At 54.5% G+C, this 15,398-nt stretch overlaps 1 protein-coding gene across 2 annotated transcripts in view; it reads right to left on the bottom strand.

Moving 5' to 3' along the window:
- The window catches only part of SULT2B1 (sulfotransferase family 2B member 1), a 32,737-nt gene extending 19,584 nt beyond the window's left edge, over positions 1–13,153 (bottom strand). Inside the window, exon 1 of one of the 2 annotated variants that reach the window (XM_047709907.1) lies at positions 12,925–13,153. In XM_047709907.1, coding sequence (XP_047565863.1) covers positions 12,925–12,995 — 71 coding nt within the window. In that variant the 5' untranslated portion in view covers positions 12,996–13,153. Of the gene's footprint in view, positions 1–8,839; positions 9,019–12,924 lie in introns of those variants that run through there. The other variant, XM_047709908.1, reaches the window with a different exon arrangement.
- Positions 13,154–15,398: the final 2,245 nt, after the last annotated feature.

Raw genomic sequence — 15,398 nt, 5'->3', positions numbered from 1 at the left:
TCTCAATAAGTACCTGTCAGTGCACCTCTACCCCTTCCTCTGCCACTAGAGAAGTATGTGGGTCAAGGTCAGTGTTTTATCCCCAGGGCCTGGCACAGAGTAGGTGTGCAATAAACAAATCCATCCCCGGTTAGGATCCCCGGGCGATGAGGGCCCTGTCACCATCTCCAGAGGCAGCCCCGTCCGCAGTGGGGAAGGAAGACTGGTTGAGGTTGGGTAGACTTGGATTTGAACTCAAACTCTGCTACCAACTAGCTCCGTGACCTTGAATACATGATTTACCCTCTCTGGGCCTCAGGATGAGGAGGATAGGAAGGCTTCTTCCCTCCGACCAGACTTTAGTGGCCGCCTTACTGGTCTCCCTGCTTCTACCCCTGCACCCCAGCAATAGTTCTCCCCACTGTTAGAAACTAAGTAGGCTCTTGTCTCTCCTCTGCTCCCAACCCACCCGCCTCACTCAAAGAAAAAGCAACACCCTCACTGTGAACACGAGGCCCCACAGGAGCCACACTGACCCTTCCGCCTTAATTTTCACCCCCACCCCTCGCTTACTCATCTCCTTGCTAGTCCTCTGACCCTTCAGGCCAAGGCCTGCCTCAGGGCCTTTGCACTGATTGCCCTCTCTGCCTTCCACTGTGCTTGGCACCCTCGCCTCCTGCCTTTGCTCTGACAGACAGCACCCCGCTGTCCCTTGTCAGTGAGGCTTCACCTGACACCCTCTTTGCACTCGAGCCTCACCCCAGCCCCTCACCCTGCTTTGTCTACGCGCCACCAGCGCGCTGGGCATCTTCCCAGACGCTCTCACGGTTTATGTGTCTCCCTGATTGTTGACTGCCGTCCTTCTCTGCTTGCACGTAAGCTCCGTGAGACCAGGGATTATTTTATTTATTTATTTATTTTTGGGTCCGTCTTCATTGCCAAGAGCAGCACTCCGGTTGATATTTGTTGAGGAAGTGATATTAATACCGACAGCGATGGCTGGCACAGTAGTCCCTGCTACGTGATGGGCCTGGCTTCCTCCACTCCCTTGACATCCCCTCCCCACCTTGCAAATGTGAGCTGGAGGCACAGAGAGGCAGAGCCAGGATAGGAACCCAAGCACCGTGGCTCCACGGTTTGACTCCTAACCAGCTGGGGGCCGTTGCCGGCCGTCTCTGGGTCCCTGCGCCAGGTGCTCCCCAGATGTGCTCCTATCTGGGCAGGGGTGTGGGCGGTAGTCAAGGAGACAGAGGTTTGCACCCCGGGGAACTCACGTGACCTCTCAGAGTGGGACTCCCTCTCCCTCCCCTTGGCCACCTGAGTATTTAACTCCTGGGGAATATTATTATCATATTATATTATATACGGTAGTCCTGTATCTCACTGAACCATCTTTCTTTTTAAAGATTTATTTATGTATTTGAGAACGAGGCGGTGGGAGGGGGGAAGGGGCGGAGGGAGAGGGAGAGAATCCCAAGCAGACTTGGTGCGGACCTTGGAGCCCCACGTGGGGCTGGATCTCACTGCTGGGAGATCCCGACCGACACACCAAGAGGGTGGCGCTCCCCCCACTGTGTCCCACAGGCGCCCCTGCACTATCTTATTATAAGCAGATCTGAAACCAGAGTCTCTCCCCCTCCTGGGTGTTCACCCATGAGTAACGAATGCTCATGTCCACACAAACATTTGTACTCATGTGTTTATAGTCACCTTGTTCACGATCCCCCCAAACCGGCAACAACACAGACGCCGTCCAGCGGGTGAGCACGGCAACAGCGGCCCATCCACACCACGGGACAGACCTTGGCAATGAGAGGAGATGACCGCCGAGACCCACAACAGCGTGGATGCCTCTCGAAGGCGCGACGAGGGCGAAGGAAGCCAGACTCAGGAAGGCACATCTGTATGGTCCGCCCGGAGGACGGTGGTCCCCACGGACGTGTGCACCCCAATCCCCAGAGCCCGTGACTATGTCACACTGCGGGGAAATGGGATCTCGCGGCTGTGATTCTGGTCAGGATTTCGAGATGGGGAGATTCTCTGGTGGCCCGAAATTTAATCACGAGGGTCCTTCAGAGAAGGAGGGAAGGAGCTGTGATCGCAGAAGCTGTGGTCAGAGCACCGAGTTTGGCAGATGCGAGCAAACCGCTGGCTTTGGAGGCGGACCAGGGACCTACGAGCCACGGAATGCAGGTGGCTTCTAGGAGCTTCTAGAAGCTAGAAAGGCGCAGAAGAACCCGATTCTCCCAAGAGCCTCTGGAAGGAATGCAGCCCTGCTGCCACTCAGATCTTAGCTAAAATTGTGCTAAAATTTATAGGACTATACACTCCCCCCCTGCACAGACACACAGATCAACTTTGCTCTAAATGGCTTTCTTTGAAGAGCTTTTGTTCCTATACATGCTCAACGTCCATTAGCCACTATGATAACAGAACAACCGGCTGGTCAGTGTCTCTCCTGGATACCCCAGGGATGTGCCAAGAAGCAACGCCTGCCCATTTGCTGGCCTGCCTTAGATTTGCTGTGTGACCTGAAGCCACTCACAAGCCCTCTCTGGTCTCATTTGAAGAATGAGCAGTGGAGGGTGCCTGGGTGGCTCAGTTGTTAAGCGACTGCTTTTGGCTCCGGTCGTGATCCCAGGGTCCTGGGATTGAGCCCTGCATCAGGCTCCTGGCTCAGCAGGAAACCTGCTTCTCCCTCTCCCACTCCCCCTGCTTGTATTCCCTCTCTCACTGTGTCTCTCTTTGTCAAATAAATAAATAAATCATCTTAAAAAAAATAAGAATGAGCAGTGACAGGGGGATCAGAGACCTCTTTTCCAGGGACATTCCAGCCTGATGCCCAAGGAGAGCTCCCCAAACCTGGAGCTTTTGGTCTTTTTGCCAGAGATGTGGCAAATTGATTCATTCAGCCCACAAATATTTACCCAGCACCTACTCTGCACCCTGTGCTGGGAGATACCAAAGTGAAGCGAAGTGACCAAAAAACCCAATTGTAGTTTGTGTTTGAATGGACAAAAATGAACCGAAAAATGTTCTAATGTGTGTGTACGCCCTGTGTTTTTAAAAGATTTTATTTTATTTTTTTAAAAATTTATTTATTTGACAGAGATCACAAGTAGGCAGAGAGAGGAGGAAGCAGGCTCCCTGCTGAGCAGAGAGCCCAATGTGGGACTCGATCCCAGGATGCTGGGATCATGATCTGAGCCGAAGGCAGAGGCTTTAACCCACTGAGCCACCCAGGTGCCCCAAAAGATTTTATTTTTATCTCTACACTCAAAACGGGGTTCAAACTCGCACCCCCGGATCAAGAGACGCAGGCTCCCCTGGACTGAGCCAGCCTGTACCCCCCCAACCCCAAACGTTTTCAATGTGGGATGGTGATGGGGGGCAAATGGATCAGGTGGGGGATGGGGAGCATCTAGGGAAGGTTGCAGGTTTAGGTCCACAGAGCAGGAAGGGGTAACCAGACCGCACCATGTGTGCAAAGGAGATGACGGGGTCCGGGCCTGGGATTCTGGGTTCTGCGTGACGCTGGAGCTGCTCCCCTTCCTGGGAGCAGCCCCCCGCTTCCAGCCGGAATGCAATCCGGGCCTCGCAGGATCTCTTAGCAGCCCAGCCAGCTGTCCTGCTGACTCATGGCAGCCGCCTGTGGTCAACCTGCCTTTCTCTGGGGAACACTGCCAAGCCTCTCCAAGCCTGAGCCAGGTTCAGCGCACCCCATTCCCCTGACACACAGTGCAGTTCCCCGGACTGGGCTGTTCTCTGTTGCAGGAGTACCTTTCCCTTACCTCCTGAAATTCCGCCTGGAGCCCATCTGGGCAAGCATCAGCATCTCCTCTGGGCACCTCCATCCCAGTGGAATGACTCATGCCTTGGCCGGAGTACAGAGAAACAGGCTCTTTTCACTTGCCTGCTCTTGGCAGGAGAGCAATTAGACTAACCTCTTTGAGAGATCACTTGGCAACATTTTACTCATGCAGATCACCTCCGCTAAAGCAGGAGACACCCCCTGCGTCAGTGCTTGCTTCTTTTGCAGCCCTTTTAACACTTAGTAACTAATTTCTTTGGCTAGTGACTTCTTACGATCAGCCGGCCCCACTCCCAGGCTCTCTAGGAGGGAGGAGAAATTATCTTACCGTGTCCCACCTCCAAGAACCAGTATCTGACATCCCGGGCACTACCCCATCATATCTGTTGGAGGGGCAAAAGGACGTGACTCCTGGAAATTTATGGAATAGATCTGTGGCCTTGAGGGGGATACCCAGTTAAATATATACCAGGATGTTCATTGCAAGATCATTGATAAGCAAGACTTGAAACAACGCAGGGCTGGATAAATCCATCAGGGCCCGACAAATATTGGAATCCAGCCATTCAAAAGGAGGCGTTTATTTCTTGAGAGGGGCGGGGGTCCCATGTATATTTCTTAAAACCCAGCAAACTTCAAATTTGTGTACTACGCTGTAGGTATATATCCTTTTCTCTCTCTCTCTCTCTTTTAAGATTTTATTTATTTGACAGAGAGAGAGAGAGCGAGAGAGCACAAGCACAACGGAGTCTGCTTCTCCCTCTCCCTCTGAACAGGGAGCCCGATGCAGAACTTGATCCCAGGACCCTGGGATCATGACCTGAGCTGAAGGCAGATGCTTAACTGACTGAGCCACCCAGGTGCCCCTAGACATTCTTTATTAAAAGAAAATCCCATAAGCAAATATGGGATTGCTTGCAAGGCAATGTTCTGATGTCTACAGCTTACTTTGGAAACGTATCACAAATAAGTTCACAAATAAGGATGGACGGACCAATAGAAGGATGCTCAGATACGTGATAAGACATATATATATAAGATAAATATAATAAAATGTAAAATAAAATAAAACAAGACATATAAAAAATAAAATATATAATAAAAATAAAATACAGTAAAAAGACATATATAATACCAATAAAAATTGGGAGGTATAGGGAAGTTTGTGGATAATTCTTCCAAGGTTTTTTTTTTTTTTTTAATATGTTTGGATATTTTCACACTGAAAGACTGGAGGGGTAAGGAAGTGGGATTTATTTGGCAAAACGTCCCAGATACTACAAAAGGCTAAACGGTATGAAGTAGTATCTTGATTCTGTTTTCAAAAGAAATGAATAAGAAGAGATAAACGCGTGAAGGTTCATTTCTGACAGGCAGGCATTAACAGTGAAGACTCCAGGGATGGGTCTGGGGTCGTCATGAGACTAGAATTTTCCATTTCATGACTTCCCTACGTCTTGAATTCTGAACTCTGAGCACAGCAGCCGTGACAGCTTGTGCTCGTCCCTTGCCCGTGGCAGGTGAGCCCAGAGACGTCTGGGGGGTGGGGTTAATGTGGGAGTCAGAGGTGGAAGAGCCCAGGCCCCCAAACACGTGGCCACATGACCCCAAACACCTGTGGCTGCGACGGGAGCCCTCAATGAATTTCCACCGCGTTAAGCACCGCAAGTGGGAGGCTGTTGAAGTCTGCCAGACTTTCTTCCAACGGCGCATGCGTCTTTTTCTTTCTCTCTTTAGAAAATCTAATTAGGAAAGTAACAAATTCTTGGATCATATCTCTATATCTTTTGATCATCTGCGTTTATTAATGGTCTCTCCCGCCAATGCCACTGCCAGCCTCAGGGGATCCCAGTTCTACCAGTGTGGAGGTTGAGAAAACTAAGGCCATCCCAAGTCAAGTTTAACGTTAGCATGAGGACAGCCCTCTTAGCTTCCGCAGCCGTCTCAGGCCCCTGTGACCAAGGGCTGAACTTTCCCCTATTTTACTTTGGTTCCAGGGAACCCCACCCTGCTTTAGTTTTAGAAAAACCGCTATACCTAATCCTGTATACAGCCTGGCAACAGCTAATCAGCTAATCAGCTCACTGCCGGAAAGTCTGAAATTTTCCCATTCCGTGCACGCCCCGCCCCCTCCACCTCCCCAAGCCTCTGGTAACCACACATAAATACCCCTGCCTTAACTAGACTCGGGGTCCAAGTCCCTACTCCGCTGTGCCGGGTATACTTGGGCCCAAGCTTAAGCTTGTTAAATAAACCCTCGTGTGATTGCATCGGTGTTGGCTCCTTGGTGGTCTCTCGGACGCGAAAACTTGGGCACAACACCAGTTTGGTGAGTTAACTTAACCGCTTGTAGAAGCAAACGCAAACATTCACAGCGAGGGCTCTGATTCCCTCCCTCTCTCCCCCTTCTTCCCTCCTCTTCCCCTCCCCCTTCTCCTCCCCCTCCTCTCCTTCCTCCTCCTTCTCCTCCCCCTTCACCCCTCTCCCTCCTTCTCCTCCTCCCTCTCCCTCCTCTCCCCTCCCTCCTTCTCCCCTCTCCCCCTCTTCCTCTCTTCCTTCTAAAAAATATTGATTTCAGACCTTACACCTTACTCTGCACCTTGCTTATTTTTTTAGGTCAATCGACAGCTCTCTCGTTTTGCTTAAAAATAGCTGCAAGATATCCCACTTCCATCCTTTTAAAAATTATTTTCCTTTTGAAGGAATATATTACTCTTCAGTGAATTTTGACAGAGGCATATCCTCCTGCGATCCCAACTCCTGGCAAGACGTAGAAAAGCCCAGCACCCTGGAAAGTTCCCTGCTGCCTCCTCCAAATCTGTCCCCTCCTCTGTCTGAGAGGTGACCTCTGTCCCAAGTTTTCCTCAGAAATGGAGTTGTCTGGTCTTGGCCATTCTAGAACTTTTGTCTTACAGAACGTGCTCCAGTGTCTGGCTGTTTTGGCTCAGCGTAACATTCTTGACATTCATGGGTGTTTGTGTGTATATTAGACTTTTTTTCCTTTCTGTGGCTGAGTTGAATTCCACTGTGTAAATAAATCACAGGGTGCCTATCCATTTCCCTATTCTAGGCTGTTTCCAGATCAAGTTATTAAAGCTGCTGCTCCCATCCTGGTCTTTGGGTGGCCCTGCATTCTCATTTCCTTGGGCAAATAACCAGGAGTTGGAATTACTCAGGCGGGGGTCATATTATTTGCATTACTGTAACTATGGGTTTTACATCCTGATGGGGTAAAATCCTCTCTCAAGTTTCTTCCTCTCCCCTCCACTTCTAGCACATTTCAAATCCACTCAAACTTTTAAATAACTTAAAAAAATTTTTTTTGAGGGGCACCTGGGTGGCTCAGTGGGTTAAAGCCTCTGCCTTGGGCTCAGGTCATGATCCCAGGGTCCTGGGATTGGGCCCCATGTCGGGCTCTCTGCTCAGCAGGGAGCCTGCTTCCCCCTTTCTCTCTCTGCCTGCCTCTCTGCCTACTTGTGGCCTCTGTCTGTCAAATAAATAAATAAATAATCTTAAAAAAAATTTTTTTTTGAGATGTATCACTTTGATGTATCACTTTCCTAAAGATAATAGTAATGGAGAAAACTCTAGCTAAAGAAATTAATCACTCTCTTCAAATTCTCAGAATTCTTTGTACTGCAGCCCAGGCTCTGTCCCTCAAGGGCCAGTAGATTCACTGTGCCCCCATTGGCTCACACAGCCCCCACCTCTCTGAGGCCCCTACCCTAGCATGGCCAGTGTTGTTATGTTCCCACTACAGGTTCTCCCAGTTCCCTGCATACTCTATGCTCCACCGAGCCTCAGAGCTCTGTGTGTGCCTTTAGCCTGAGGCTCTTTGTGATTTTTCTTTCTTTCCTTTCTCTCTAATGCTTCCTCTCTCTCTCTCTCTCTTTCCCTTCCAACATGCATTTATTAAGCTCCTACTAGGTACCTTTCCTGGCCCTTGGGTCACTCACAGCCTGGAGCCATGCCGGCCAACAGAACTTTCCAGAATGATGGAAACGACTCAATTCTGCACGCCTCCCCCTCTGGATATTGTGTGGGTCACTGAGCCCTTGAAAGGTGGCCAGAGCAAAAGGGGGGCCCTTTCAACAGTGTTTGTTTATTACTGATTTCACCATCACCCTGACACTTGATTCCAATGATCAGAAAGCTTTTTAGGCAGGTTGGTTTTGACTCAGGCCCAGGGAAGGACTTTCTTGAGCTGTGACGCCATGAGCCCAGAGGCAGATGTCTTCCTGATGGAAGGCTGCCCTTTCATTGGAGCAAAAGGCCACTCGGTCCCAAAAGCTTTGTGTGTGCCGAGCATGTAAAAGATTTCATTGATAATTTTTTCTATCAGTTCCGTGTTGAAATGGTAGCATTTCAGATATACTGGGTTAAATAAAATATAGAATTAAAATGATTTTTGCCTGTGTCTCTTGCCATTTGTTTTCTTTCTTTCTTTCTTTCTTTTTTTTAATGTGGTCGTGAGAAAATGTTTGCCTCAGAGGGCTCACGCTGTGAGTCTATGGGACTGCGTGGGTCTGGCAAGTGGACAGACCACAGAGGCACTGGTCCCCTCGTGGGGGTGATGCCTGCCAAGGGACAGTCCTTCCCCGAGGTCTGAGGACTCCCATCTGAGCCCTTTCTCTGGGCGATTCAGAGCAAGGCCCTGGACCCAAGGATCTCAATCCACTCAAAGCCCTCCAGGAGCCTGGCACATGCTGAATGTTCAGGAAGGTTCTAATTATCACCATTCTTCACCCTGGCCCCACCCTTCCTGGCACCTGAGTTCCTGGCTCAGGAGGGGGTCACAGGGTTTGGAGAAGGAGGAAGGGAAAAAAACCACGCTCAAACCCTGACTCAGCAGAGAGCCCTGGATCTGGCCCATCCCCCCCAGGCATCACCCACTGTAACCATTTCACAGACGCAAAGCTCCAACGCCCCTGTCTGCCCCGGGGTCCCCACCAGCGAGCGACCTGGGCAGGATCTTAACTCAGGGCTGCCTGCTCGCGAACTTCACGGCTCCGGCATTCTTGTCTACAGTGGCAAAGCCCTGGTTCCTACCTCTCTCTTGGGGCCTCTGATTCAGGCTTCCCCAGCAACACCAGCATCTCCCTCCTTGCCCTGGCATTCGATGCCTCCAGAGGGGCCCCCGGGAGGCCACTCTCCTTCCCATAGACACTGCCCTCCAGCTACCCGAGCTGCTCAGTCCTTTCCACCCGGCTCCTCGATGTTCCCACGTTCCCAGCCCCGAAAGAGCACGTGCACACACGGAGACACATCCCACCCTTTGCTCCCCAAGCCCACATCATCATCGGGCAACTGGGTGGCTGTGAGCATTTCCCAAAGCACCTTATTTACTAGCGGCGGCCCAGAGTCCCCGCCCCTCCCTCTCGGCCTGTCCAAATTCCACCCAGGCGGCCATGTCCAATGTCCTATTATTGGTTTACTGCTTAGAACCTTTTTATTAGCGGCCCCCTTCTCCTTGGGAGAAACAGTTCTGTGACTGGCAGGGATCGAACCAATAAAATCTTTGAGTGGCTCAGCCCTCCCCAGGAAAGGAGGGGGCCAGGACTTTCAAAACCAGGGCCAGAGACCTCAGCCATAAACCGGGCGGAGATCAGAAAGGGCCTTGCAGCAGGTTCTCCAAGATCAGAGGGAGGGAGGGAGGGGTGGTGACAGCAGGTCCAAATGCGAGCTTGGCTTCCTCCAGCCTCCACTCTCTCCAGAAGGGGCTGGTCATGGAGCAGCCCAACATGCTGACACCCCAGGAAACGGGCCGGAGCATGGACTGCCCACCAAGCCTCCCATCCGGCCTGCTAGCGGCTACCTCCCCCTCCTCCCCTCACTCATCCCCAGACTCCTTTCCCGCCCGCCCATGCCAGCCGGCACGCAAGAGGCCAGGCAGCCTCACTTCAGACCCTGGCAACATCCCACCTGGCAAGCTGTGTGACCTCGGGCAACTCACTCAACCTCTCTGGGCCTCCACCATAAATGGGACGACAAGAGCTAGTCATTGGTGCTCGTTAATCCCAGACAGTTGCTGGGAAGCCCGTAAGAAAGAAAGGACCAGAGGGGATGCAGAACACAACAGTCAGGGTCCTGCCTGCCTCCTGCTGTCAACGTTTTCCTTTTCAAATTTTGATTTTTGCCCTCGGGATCCCCGTTTTGAACACTAGACCCCTACACGGCGGCACGGAACAACACAGAACTTATAAAGCGTGATTGATGGCAAAGGCTGCGAACGAGAACGTTCCGAGCCCCGGGTCCCGCTGGTGTCTCTGGGATCCTCCTCCCCACAACCGCGACCCCCATGAAATCCTCTCCTGTGGCGGAGTTCTGTCGAGTGTACCTGTGTTCTCCAAGCAGTATATGAGCTTTTCTGGTTTTCCAGGGGAGGGGGGTTGTAAAAAATGGAATCGGGTTGCAGGAGGTGTCATTAGGAGCCATTCACGCGACTATGGGTACTAATAGTCCCCATGGGAATTTTCCACTGTCCCATTGGTCCCCTCGAATTCACAGTCTGCCCCTCCTCTCCCTTATCTCTCCCTGCCCTGCCCCTGCTCACCTGCCTTCTGGCCCTGACTCATCCAGCCGGCTTGCCTAACCTCCATTCATTCCTTGACATCATTCTCAGAGACTTGCTAGGGCCCTCGAGGTGGCCCAGCTCTGGCCCTTTCTGTGAACAGTCCACAGTGTGATGCGTGGGGGTGAGTCTGAGGCTGGAAGTGTGGTCAGGGAACCCAGCTGCGGTGGCCTAGAATCTGACACCCTGTGAGAAGGGAGTTTGCCACACAGGGAGAGAGGTCATCCCAGGCAAAGGAATGTTCAGATGCGAGTCCCAAAGGTGTGAGATCCAGGCCCTGGTGGGAGTGGAGGCCAGCAGGTGGGGCCCAGGCATTAAGGAAGGTGGGGACTGTGGGAACAGAGAGGAGCTCCCACAGAAGAAGCAGGGTGAGAGGCAGGACCTCAGCCCTAGTCCTCCATTTTAAACCAGAGCAGCTCCCTCTTGAACTCTGTGATGTATTTCTGCTCCAGAAGTAGATTCCTCTAAAGAGATCTGTGTCTTAAAAGGTTTCAGAAGCCATCGCTATGGGTGCTAGGGAGTCACAGAAGAAACTTGAGCTAAGCATGGCCAGAGGTGGATTCAGGAGATTAGAAAAAAAACTTCTCTGGGAATCCCCACAGAGGAAGTGAATATGCAAAGGCACTGTGGCAGAGAACAGGGAGGCGTGGCCAAAGATTCTCAGGGGGTGGGATGGATGGAGTACACAGGCAGGAGGCCAGACTCCAGGCAGGACCTGGAGGGCCTTGGGACTGGGGGGCAGGGAGGCAGAGCTCTGGGAAGGACTGGAGGCAGGGAGACCGGGGTGAGGCCGGGGGGAGGGAGGGAGAGGAGGCCTGGGGGCACAGGCAGGGGGAGGGCATGGGGTGGAGAGTCCCAGCACAGGACAGTGGGGCTGGATACTCACAAGCCTTCAGGAGGGAGAGGAGGGGAGGGGCAAGGTCTGGGTGCGACCCGGGGACCCACGGGGCCATCCCCGAGATGGCAACCGGGCAGGAGGGACGATTCTGGGGAGCCACTCGGGTCCCGCCCCAGCTGGAGATGGGGTGTGTCTGAGTTGCCTGGGAGGGGCCCAGAGGAGATGGTAGGGGCCCTCGTGAGGGGCATCCTCCTGGGTCCTGGGGTTCCAGAAGCTCATGGAGAAGAAAGCTGGAGGTGCCATTAGGACCCCTTAGGGGCCTAACACAGACCTAACACACAGTCAGGTCTAGACGTGTCGACCGGGTGAGGGTTATTTACCCCCATTTTTCGGATAGAGAAACTGAGGCTCAAGGGGGCACTGAGCAAGAAGGGCTGGGGATTTGCTGGCCCCTGGATGTGGGGGAGCAGGGAGGAGGGAGGCTCCCAGGTGCCCGGGTCAGGGGTGAGGCCCCCCAGAGGTGGGAGCCCAGGAGGGGAGCCCATTGAGCTCTGGAGGGAGAAAATGCAGAACCCAGAGGCCAGGAGAGCGGGAGATGAGAAGGCTGAGCGGAGGATGCTGGGGCCTTCCTCCAGCTGGCCTGGGACAGCCTGGTGAGCGCCCTCAGCCCCAGAGACCCAGAGCCCCTGCAGGCTTGTCTTGTCCACATCACACAGCCATCAGAATTCAAGTCTCTGTGCCCTGGCTCCTGGCTGAGGGAGGGGAAGGCAGGGGAGGGACCCAAAGGCTACAGCCTGGGCTGGAGGGGCCCAGAGGGCCAGTGCGGAGACTTGCCTGGCAGAGGGGAAGAACCTGGGGCTGGGAGGTCACCTAAGCGGCTGGCTGTGTGATCCTGGGCAGCCCGCCTGCCCTCTCTGAGCCTCCACTAGCTCATCTGGAAACGGAGCCTCGGGGAGGGGGCATCACCAAGGCTGTTGAGGATGGAAGGGACCGCAGACCCCGGGGGTCAGACCCATCAGGTTCAGATCTGCTTCAGGCTGCATGACCCCGGTCATGACACTTTCACTCTCAGCCTCAGTTTCCCCATCCGGAAAGCGGGTATGATAAAAGTGTCTGACTCATCCCCGGGAACAAAGGGGTCCTGCTCAGGAGGTGGGGAGCGCCGTGCCCTAATGTCTCCCATGAGGGCTGCCCGGGGGCCCATCCTCCTGTCCTTCGAGCCCCCGGGGGACACACGGAGCCTCTGGCTTGGGGACTCAGCTGCGTCCCCACCTCTGCCCTCCCCTGCTCTCCCATCCTCCCCCAAGCCGAGCAGGTGCCCCATTCTGAGCCCCCATGAGGGAAAGCACCCCCATCCGAAGGTGCTCTGGGTGTCCAAGAGGAAAAGGAGACAATAGGCACTAAGGTTTCCTGAGAAATTACTGAGAGCCAGACTTCAGCCCCCATCAGCCCTGTGTCAGGAAGAGGCCTTTGGAAGACAGAGACCCTGAGGTCCCCCCGCAATGGTCCGGGACAGCTCAGGCACCCCCAAGTAACTCAGCACTGCCCTGTGCCCCACTCCCTTCCAGCAGGGATGAGCCAGCTGGGTCTCCGCCAGGTTTGAAGCAGCAGGGGCTGGTCCCCGGCCCCCTTGCCGAGGCCCATGGCTCTTCCCCAGACCCCCTGTTCCGGGGTAATGGGTTGGGGGCGGGGATCTCCCCGCTGGTGCCCAGGGCCGGGCCTCACCTGAGTTCGGAGATATTGTTTTCATGCGTGTCCCACAGGGCCGGGATCCGGGGCTCGGCGGGCCCATCCATGGCAGGCCGGTCAGGGAAGGGAGGGGAGGACGAGCGGGAGCAGGCGGCACGGGGACCAGGTATGTGCAGTGGTGGCGTCTGCCACCAGAGGAGCCCGGCTGGAGCCTACCTCCGTGCCCAAGGGGAGGGGCAGCACCCAGCCGGTTCTCCCAGCTGCTACCCACGCCTCCAACAGCGGGGAGAGGCTGGGAGGGAGCCACCCTTCTCCGAGGGTGGGGAGGGAGGAGAGCTGATGGACACATCCCAGGAATCTCCCCAGCCGCCAGGGGCAGAGTCCAGGAGGCTACTCCAGTTCCATACTGGAACCTTCTGTGTTACTGGCCCCAGGCACACCTACCTGGGGTCTCCGTTTGCAAATTCTCAGAGAGTTCATTCATTCATCCATTCATTTATTCATTCAAGAAATATTTCTTGGGTGCCTCGGGCCTGTCGGGCGCTGCTCTAAGGGCTGGGACAGTGTTAGAACCACCTGCTCGGCTTGGGGGAGGATGGGAGAGCAGGGGAGGGCAGAGGTGGGGACGCAGCTGAGTCCCCAAGCCAGAGGCTCCGTGTGTCCCCCGGGGGCTCGAAGGACAGGAGGATGGGCCCCCGGGCAGCCCTCATGGGAGACATTAGGGCACGGCGCTCCCCACCTCCTGAGCAGGACCCCTTTGTTCCCGGGGATGAGTCAGACACTTTTATCATACCCGCTTTCCGGATGGGGAAACTGAGGCTGAGAGTGAAAGTGTCATGACCGGGGTCATGCAGCCTGAAGCAGATCTGAACCTGATGGGTCTGACCCCCGGGGTCTGCGGTCCCTTCCATCCTCAACAGCCTTGGTGATGCCCCCTCCCCGAGGCTCCGTTTCCAGATGAGCTAGTGGAGGCTCAGAGAGGGCAGGCGGGCTGCCCAGGATCACACAGCCAGCCGCTTAGGTGACCTCCCAGCCCCAGGTTCTTCCCCTCTGCCAGGCAAGTCTCCGCACTGGCCCTCTGGGCCCCTCCAGCCCAGGCTGTAGCCTTTGGGTCCCTCCCCTGCCTTCCCCTCCCTCAGCCAGGAGCCAGGGCACAGAGACTTGAATTCTGATGGCTGTGTGATGTGGACAAGACAAGCCTGCAGGGGCTCTGGGTCTCTGGGGCTGAGGGCGCTCACCAGGCTGTCCCAGGCCAGCTGGAGGAAGGCCCCAGCATCCTCCGCTCAGCCTTCTCATCTCCCGCTCTCCTGGCCTCTGGGTTCTGCATTTTCTCCCTCCAGAGCTCAATGGGCTCCCCTCCTGGGCTCCCACCTCTGGGGGGCCTCACCCCTGACCCGGGCACCTGGGAGCCTCCCTCCTCCCTGCTCCCCCACATCCAGGGGCCAGCAAATCCCCAGCCCTTCTTGCTCAGTGCCCCCTTGAGCCTCAGTTTCTCTATCCGAAAAATGGGGGTAAATAACCCTCACCCGGTCGACACGTCTAGACCTGACTGTGTGTTAGGTCTGTGTTAGGCCCCTAAGGGGTCCTAATGGCACCTCCAGCTTTCTTCTCCATGAGCTTCTGGAACCCCAGGACCCAGGAGGATGCCCCTCACGAGGGCCCCTACCATCTCCTCTGGGCCCCTCCCAGGCAACTCAGACACACCCCATCTCCAGCTGGGGCGGGACCCGAGTGGCTCCCCAGAATCGTCCCTCCTGCCCGGTTGCCATCTCGGGGATGGCCCCGTGGGTCCCCGGGTCGCACCCAGACCTTGCCCCTCCCCTCCTCTCCCTCCTGAAGGCTTGTGAGTATCCAGCCCCACTGTCCTGTGCTGGGACTCTCCACCCCATGCCCTCCCCCTGCCTGTGCCCCCAGGCCTCCTCTCCCTCCCTCCCCCCGGCCTCACCCCGGTCTCCCTGCCTCCAGTCCTTCCCAGAGCTCTGCCTCCCTGCCCCCCAGTCCCAAGGCCCTCCAGGTCCTGCCTGGAGTCTGGCCTCCTGCCTGTGTACTCCATCCATCCCACCCCCTGAGAATCTTTGGCCACGCCTCCCTGTTCTCTGCGTCTCCAACCCCAGCCCACCTATTTCATCACCCCTCAGAGACTTTGAACTTGGCCACGAAGTCCAATGTTCTTACCAGAAATGACTTACTTTTATATGACAGAAGGCATATGTGTACTTTATTAAAAACAACAACAACAACAACAACAACAACAACAACAACAACAACGGAAGAAAGGAAAGAAAATATCCGAGCAGGCACGTCTGGGTAGAAAATAAGGACTGCCATAAGCCTCCTTCTACCCATGGAGAGAATCACCATGAACAGTTCAGTGGAATCTTCCCAGAATTTTTTCTGTCATTTCTCTAGTGTGTGCCAAAGAAAATTTGGTTGGTTGAGTAAATACAAAATGGTTGCCATTTTAAATTAGATTTCCAAGGGGCACCTGGGTGGCTCAGTTAAGTGTCTGC

Source organism: Lutra lutra, chromosome 17 (assembly GCF_902655055.1).
Source record: "Lutra lutra chromosome 17, mLutLut1.2, whole genome shotgun sequence".
NCBI lineage: Eukaryota > Metazoa > Chordata > Mammalia > Carnivora > Mustelidae > Lutra > Lutra lutra.
The sequence above is the reverse complement of the archived record's forward strand: the minus strand, read 5'-3'. Positions and strand labels throughout refer to the sequence as shown.